The sequence below is a fragment of the Theobroma cacao genome, chromosome 4 (genome assembly GCF_053813885.1).
Source record: "Theobroma cacao isolate CCN51 chromosome 4, ASM5381388v1, whole genome shotgun sequence".
Lineage (NCBI taxonomy): Eukaryota > Viridiplantae > Streptophyta > Magnoliopsida > Malvales > Malvaceae > Theobroma > Theobroma cacao.
Genome location: NC_142642.1, coordinates 39,899,543 through 39,908,100, shown reverse-complemented (window position 1 = coordinate 39,908,100; position 8,558 = coordinate 39,899,543). Strand labels below are relative to the sequence as shown.

General features: G+C 39.9%; 1 protein-coding gene across 1 annotated transcript; it reads left to right on the top strand.

Moving 5' to 3' along the window:
• The first annotated feature begins 2,961 nt into the window (after positions 1-2,961).
• On the top strand, positions 2,962-5,101 carry LOC18603534 (MATE efflux family protein). Its single transcript, XM_018118692.2, has 2 exons — positions 2,962-3,181; positions 3,293-5,101. The coding sequence occupies exons 1-2, from the start codon at positions 3,134-3,136 to the stop codon at positions 4,766-4,768; spliced, it is 1,524 nt and encodes a 507-aa protein (XP_017974181.1). The 5' UTR covers positions 2,962-3,133; the 3' UTR covers positions 4,769-5,101.
• Positions 5,102-8,558: the final 3,457 nt, after the last annotated feature.

Below are 8,558 nucleotides of genomic sequence, written 5' to 3'. Positions count from 1 at the left end.
CTCTTACTAACCCTAGCATTTCCACCAGATTTTGTATTTAGCTTCTCTAGTATACATCTGTGCTTTTCGACCTAAAAGAGATTGTGCAAGCAAAGCATCCAACAGACCTTTGTGGGTCACGGAAGAATGGTACCCCAAATGTCAACACTGGTGTGTGAGAGAGTATAATGGAGTAAGTGCTTGAGCTTTTAGACTGAGATAATGAGATCTGTAATCTGATTGGTTTCTGATGACTTTTCCCACATGAATTTATCAAAACAACCGAAATGGGATCTCTACTTTGAAAACCATTCGTGGAATTTGTGGAAAGAAGAGTACTCTCCTTTGGCACTATGCCAATTCCCCACCTCAACAATCAAAAAGAGAGAAAGTTTTGTCGATTTGTTCGAGTTCTTGCATACAAAGAAAATAAGCAAATAAAAGTCTCATCTTCTCACTTAATGTTTAGTTTAATCTTTTTTTTTTATAATTTTACATCAGATATCGAACTAAACATGTGACTGTAAAATTATAAAAGAAAAAAAATCAAACAGGACTCCAAACACAGACAAAAAATTTATGTCAAAGCCATGTACTTATTGGACCAAAGACATAGCACCATGGTAATAACAAAAGGTGATCAAAGCCACATTAATTGAGGATGTGACCTTTGGATTCGTTCCCTTCTAACAACCAGGTCCCTCTCATCAACCCCCCCACACAATATCTGTTTGCATGACATTGGCTAAGGAAGGTACGAAATCCCATCCTCGACAGGGAGCAAAAAAAAAAAAAAAAGGAAAAAACAAAGCTTGATTGAAAATTGAAATGCATTTTGTCGACAGGATTACCTGAAGTGGGTGAAATAATAATTGTCGATTTGAGGATTGATTCCTTTTAAGCCATTTGGTGTAACTAGATAGCACATGCATGGTTTCGTCCAAGTGTGACAATCGACTGTATTCCTTATAGTTAGTGTTTGATCAATTCCTTCATATCAGTGGCTACACCTCATGCATATGGGGCGAGAAGAAAGCTTTCTTTTCTAAGCATTAATTGGGAGAGAAAGCTAGATTGGAGAATAGTGAAACCTTGGAGAAAATATCTAGGGGAAAGCTTGGCCTTTTTTCCCATTAGGAATTAGGTCTTGGTAGTACGTAGAAACGTTTGAAAAGAAAGGAAACCTCTTATTTTCAGAGAGTGGTTTTAGCATTACTTTGAACCTGAGAGAAGCTTTTCCAGAGAGTTCTAGTCTTATAGGAGACTATACATTTTTGACAATTGCAGCAGAGAACCTAAAGAAAATAATGGGATCAAGTATAAAAACAAGGGATTGTGCAAATCCTGGATACCGATTAGGTACAACTTCGGTTAACAAAAGACCTAATTTTTGACAAGTTTACCGACCAATTTATTTACAATCCGATAAACATGTTATGTTTTTCAACTGATCATTGTGCAGGACAAAGAAACATCATTAAATTACTCCAAAATTGAAAACAAATTTTATGAAACAAATAGTAGTTGGTCCTATTCTTTAATTTTTGTTTTCGGAGAGTGGTTTTAGCATTACTTTGAACCTGAGAGAATAAGCTTTTCTAGAGAGTTCTAGTCCAACAGGACACTGTGCATCTTTGACAATAGGAGCAGAAGATAAATTGATGAGTACTGGTTTAATCTTTCTCTCCTATAAAAACAAGGGATTCTATGAATATGGGGCCCAAGGAGACACAATTTCGATTAACGAAGAATGTCATTCTTGACAAATTCATCAGCCAATTCATGTACAATTTGAAAAATATATTAATAGAATAATTCATTTAAATTTTTTAAAATATCAATTAAAGTATAAAAGAAGATTAACAAGAGTTGTGTTTGGTTTTCCATATAGCTATAGCACGCGTAATGATTTTTTTAAAGAAGAGAATGAAGGGTTTAAGAGAAGAGGGAAAAAATAAGGGGGGAGGGGGGGGGATGATATAGAAAGGAGGGTTGTTGTAGTACCTTTAAAAGACAAGGGGCGTGCTCCAATTGGGAACGTGGAAGGTTTAAGGTCCTTTGGTTTTGGATGCATCGAAAGATACTTGGGGGAAACATGTGGGAAAAGAGCCTTTTGCTTCCAATACAAACTAATTTCTTTATTTTTATTTTTCGTACTCTGTTTCTTGATGTGGACGCAGAACCACAACCCCTCTTGATCCTTCTTTTCAAGGCCCTAGCGATAATGGACATTGACAAGATGACCTGATACCAACAATGGAAGGATATTATCTTGATACAATCCCCGCCCCCCATTTCTGCCCCCAAAGGTTCCCACTAATCTTAATAGCTTTCTTGAAAGTAATTAAAAACGCATTTCCAAGCTTCTTCTTTCACGTATAGTCATGTGCAAATACCATTCGAATTGTCTTGAAATAGCAAGAACTTGCTATGGAATAGGACCCAACAAAAAAGGGTTAAGGGGCAGAGGGAAAGATGAATTCGCATGCATGGCTAAGCAGGTGATTAACATTAATGGAAGCTTTTGGGGGGTTGAGGACGACATAATGGAGGAGAATGGAACTATATCCAATAGAACACACCTATGTGGTGATAAGCCATGACAGCCACCAATTGTTTTTCAATTATCTCACGTGCAGATAGATTCGGGTAAACTTAACAGTCCTGCATGAATTTTCCGGGATGGAAAGTGGATATGTTTCCATTTTCTAGGGAAAACGACAAACGTGATTGGAACAGTACTGGCTCGGGAACATGCTGCTATATATCGCACGGTTAAAATAAGGTTTATCAATGCATGTTTTACATCACCATTGACTACACAATTGCAGTATGCGACTGTACCTTTGTTTATGCGCTTTTAAGGCAGAGCAAATGCTATACAAACACTCAACAATCCGTGCTCTGCCCCACTCTCTCCCCACACCACCTTATAAAAGGCTCTTTCCCCATACATTTCTCCCACTCAAATTGACATCTCTCTCTCTCTCTCTCTCTCTCTCTCTCAGTTTCCTCATTTTCTCTTTCTTACTCACTTTTTCACTCGTATGTGTTTGCTTCGCCAGCAAAGAGTGATCAGCCATATTGCCCTCTATATACTCGGATCACACACAGCAAACAAGAAAACAAGCAGCAGGAGAAAGAAAATAAAGATATGGTTAAAGCAATGGAATCTCATCAAAAGTGCCCGACAATGCCAGAGGTATAAAATCTTTGACAATCCTGCATAGAGTCTTCTCAATACCACTAGAAGAAGGATTTTTTTTTTGTCATTCTAACGGAGAGCTTGATTTTTGTGTTTCCTGTCTATTAGGTGATGGAGGAGCTAAAGAGAATAACTGATATAGGCTTCCCCATAGCGGCTATGAGCTTGGTGGGATATCTTAGGAACATGATCTTAGTTGTGTGCATGGGAAGGCTGGGCAGCCTCGAGCTTGCTGGTGGGTCCTTAGCTATCGGTTTCACGAACATCAGTGGCTACTCAGTCTTATCAGGCCTTGCCACGGGCATGGAGTCCCTTTGCAGCCAAGCTTTTGGTTCAAGAAATCTAACGGTGGCATCTCTCACTTTGCAAAGAACCATTCTAATGCTACTACTTACTTCAATACCTATTGGCTTGATCTGGTTTAACCTTGAACCTCTCATGCTTAGCATCAATCAAAACCCTGATATAACCAAAGTTGCAAGCCTTTACTGCCGGTACGCAATCCCGGATCTCATAGCGAACAGCCTTCTTCACCCTCTACGTATTTACTTGCGAAGCAAAGGGACAACTTGGCCTTTAATGTGGTCCACGTTGTTTTCAACCATTTGTCATCTCCCTATCACAATCCTCTTATCCTTCACTTTACGTCTAGGCGTCCCTGGAATAGCAATTTCCACCTTCATCACCAATTTCAACACCCTTTTCTTCCTTCTTTGTTACATGTTCTACACTCGCAGTAGTACTCGTACCCCAGAGGAGAACTCATCGCTACGCACGCCATTGTCACCACCACCATTATTTCCACCTTCTTCAGCTGCTCTATTATGGGAAGAATGGGGAGTTCTACTTCGACTGGCAATACCAAGCTGCATTGCCGTTTGCTTAGAGTGGTGGTGGTACGAGTTTATGACAATTCTAGCAGGGTATTTATCTAACCCCCGCGTCGCTCTGGCTACATCAGCTATAGTGATACAAACAACTTCTCTCATGTACACATTGCCAACAGCACTCAGCGCATCCGCCTCAACCCGCGTCGGCAATGAGCTCGGAGCAGGGAGGCCGAGCAGGGCACGGCTGGCTACGGTGGTAGCCATAGGGCTAGCCCTGTTGACCTCGTTTTTTGGATTGTTATTGACCATATTGGGCAGAGAAGCATGGGGACGAATTTTCACCACTGATAATGAGGTTCTTGAGCTAACCATGATTGTACTACCCATAATTGGATTATGTGAGCTAGCAAATTGCCCACAGACCACAAGTTGTGGGATTCTTAGAGGAAGTGCTAGGCCCGGGATTGGGGCAACCATAAACTTTTACTCGTTTTACTTGGTAGGTGCGCCATTGGCAATAGTCCTAGGCTTTGCTTGGGGACTAGGGTTCGTGGGGCTCTGTTACGGGCTGCTAGCTGCTCAGATTGCATGCGTAGTCTCCATCTTAACAGTGGTGTTCAAGACTGATTGGGAGAGAGAGTCGTTGAAGGCCAAGGACTTGGTGGGCAAATGTAACCATTTCCCACATGCAGACCAAACAGTGAAGTGTGAAGAAGGGGTCGCATTTCTCAAAGGAATGGATCCTGAAAAGTGATAAGAGAAAAATTTTTGTGGATCAAGGAAACATACACAAAAATACGCCGATTTAACAGGACAAGTTCAAACTACACTTTTCCATCTTCATTATTATGTCCAACTCATGTTATACGTTTACCTCTTTGTTTTGTCTTTTCTTCTTTCTCTGTCCCCACTAATCTCTTTTTTTAAAGTTCAGTTCCCTACTGATCTTCGGCCTCTAGACCATGCAACTTTGTATATCAATTAATGCTGATTATGAGAACAGAAATATCAGTATGTTAGCTAGATAGATTACGCATGGGATTGCTGCAACCATATATGAACTCTTGTTCAATTTCTCTTCGCATCACATTCTCTTTCTCTTTTCTGCTCTTTTCCAGATTTTCCATGGTAATCATACTTAACCAATAAGGGTACTGAAATTTTCCATCTTTGTGAAAAGCAGAAAATATAACCAAAAAAAGGGTACTTGCAATCACTATTAATAGTACAGATAATCCAAAATGATTAGGAGAAGTTTGTTAACCCAGTGATGAAACTACAGAGCCTTTTCTCCTTTCCAGGATTATATTCCTCCAAAATCTTTCCGTATACAAGAACAAATTAATAAGCTTAAACCCCCCAAGAGCTCAACCCTGATAGGCTGACACCGAAATAGCAAACCACCTAGCCAGGGGGCCTAACATCAGAATGAACAGTGAAGTCCCCTGTCATTCGCTGGCACTCATGTGCAGCATGTGCGTGTCTGGTCAGGTTGGACATGTGAGCTCACCCAGTACATAGAAACAGTATTCTTCGCTATATCAAACAACAAGAACTTAAACATCAATGTCTACACTGCTTTTTAATCTGCAGAACGGAAAATTTTTCACCTCATTGCATGATCAATGCCGCGCCCTAAACAATGGTAGAAATTGTAGACTAGGCTTATTCTCTCACAAATTTTAGCTTTCCTGCATGCTAAAAAAGTTGTCTTAAAAGAATTGCTACCTTTAAGACTTTGGTAAATCAGTGGTCCTCACGGGACTATATTGAACAGCACACTTTCTCTTACTGGCGATTTGTTAATTGGTTTTTTACATTGATTTCTTCTGGTTCAAACTCCATGTATCAGAAACTCTCAAACTGTCAAAAGGTTGGTCTGCTTCATGACCATACACTGAATCCAGCTACCATGTTCGGATTATCATGTTATTTGAACAACCTACTATATAAAATTAGACTGAAGATTCTTGTTAGTTGAAGCAGGAAAACTTTATGCCACCTAATTTTCTCCTTTTTTTCCTCTTTTGAATCCAAGGAATTTTATGCGTGGTCCAACATTTCTGCTGAAGAGGAAAAAAAAAAAGGGGGGGTCGTGATCATGACCATGAAGAATCAGCACCGTGTGGGAGGGTAGTAGTAAAAGATCTCTGTCGACAAAACTTGCTACAAGGTAGAATGTTTCAAAATTTCAAAGCACGAGTTCGAATCAGCTCCTCCGTTAACCATGGTTCTTGCCCTCTGATTTGCAGCAAGATTGCGTGACAGAAGATTCAAAGCCGGCGGTCCAATGGAAAAAAAAAAAAAAAAAGAACAAACCAGTACCATAATGTTGAAGTTAATGACACCCAAAGCATATCAACCTCTCAAAACCTTACTATTTCACAATGATACTGATATGACTTCACAAGAATTTGTCCGTCCAATCCAAATATCCTTTTCAATAATGAAGTTGGAAACCATCGCTTTTTCTCGGCCATTTCTACAGCTAATGAAAATGACTTCCGTTGCTGAAACCATATGGATAATGATTGTATGCAAAACACCATAAGCAAAAATATGATTAAAAAGAAACAAGAACAAGAGTTCCACTGTAATTATTTTGTCATGCCCCTTCATAATTTTGTTTGTATTGCTTGCTTTCCGGACATTTGTGCTTGTCTTTTCTCATCTTAACCCGAATCAAACTGGCTCGTTTTTGAAATTGAGATTCTGGTACGAAACAGTAGCACAGATACTGCCTACAGGTTCTTGTCCAAATAATGAAAAAGCAAGTTCACGTTGGCTTGCCTAAGGGACCAGGGTGACCAGGCTCGAGCTTGGCAATGGAATTCAGGGATATAAAACTATCACATCGAGGAGATAACGTGACGGTGTTTCCTTCATTTGTTGCAGATGGACCACCAACTTTTGCAGAATCAAGTTTTACTTGCATGGTTCATGACGTATTGTGCATGGCATCTGAAAATGACATCATATTAAACACCCAATACCTTCTCCTCCCCTCTGCCAAAACACCCAATACCTTCTTCCCCCCTCTGGCAAAAAAAAAAACAAGGAAAAAATTAAAGAAATTGGGTTAGAAAACTTTATTTCAAGCAAAGGGAAGGCAGCAGCTTTTCTTAATTTTGTTCTGATACAAGAGCCACGCATTAGACCAAATACTAGCCTCCAATTCTTGAAAAGTACAAACATGGTGAAAAAGTGAAACCAAAGGAAAAAGCTAAGGTATAGTGGAAAATTTGAATCTTGGGTGTGGTGTGAAATTTTCCTCTTATTTATCCATCCTAGATAGTCCTACCAAACTCTTCAAAGAATATTCTGTCACTATCTCTATTTTATAAGGTTAGAAAAAGAGAAAAGGAACATTTTAAATATGCTTGGAACAAGATGCTCTTTTCCTAACGGAATCAATTGATCATGCAAGCAAGAGCTAGCATTGTCATGGAAACTAATTTCGTCTACGGAAAACAGGATGTGATGATGCTAGTGACTGAGAGATGCTTGTTGATGAAAATGATTTTGACATTGACTTGAACTGATCAATTACACTAAACCGTTTTGGCGGATGAAGATGATTTGGTATGGTCCCGGATTAAAGACAGTGGCGGCCGAACTGGAAAACTGACGAATGTATCACTTTCTGTTTTGCCTACCTTGTTTCCATGTGTGGATAAAAGATCACATCAACGCTTTCTCTAGTCTTCCCCCTCTACTCACACTGCAATCTTGGGGTGAAGTCCTAAATTTTCAAAGATGATCTGCTTCTCCCATCTATTTACATGTAACAGCATGTGTAGCTGCAACTTGCAAGCTGCATGTTGATCAAGTTGAGATTCCCTTGGAAAAGATGATTGGAACAATTGAGGTGATATGGAGCAGACAAAAAACAGTACTGGGGTTGGCTAACTTTTGTATGGTGCGGGGAGGCAGTGGAGATTGGACTACATAGGTACGGTCGTTTACCAGTGCTTAGGATTAGGAAGACTTAGAAGCTATAGCTCTACACCGGGAGGCGAGGTCTGGTCCAAGTCCAACAATGCACCGTTAGGTAAAAGAAAGCGACAGACAACCAGAGAATCTGCAAAGGATATTTCTCAAGTCACCATCCAACTCCCCCCAAAAGAAATTAATATCCCCAAAAAGGAAGGCAATTCGGGGGATCATTTTTATCCAACTTTTAGATTTTCTTCAAGTGGATTTGTGGGGAATTGCATGTGCAAGGCCTAATTACCTGCATGCATGGACTAGCACATGTCTGTCTGTAATCTTTGTGCAATCGTTTCTTTTACATATATCCATCTCTCTCTCCTTGTGAGGCATCTGCTGAAATTGAATTGAAGATTCTGAGATCAGGCTTTTGAGATGGCGACGTGATGAAAAACATTGGGTTTTTCTTTTTCCAAGCTAGAAGCCAAGCCAAGGAGACAGGGAAAGAGAGAACGTGGGAAATGCGAGAGTGACCATGGAAATTGGAAAAAAAAGAAAAACCAAAAACCCATTTTCGTTTCTTGGGTTTGGTAGGGATGGAAAATGTGCTCTTC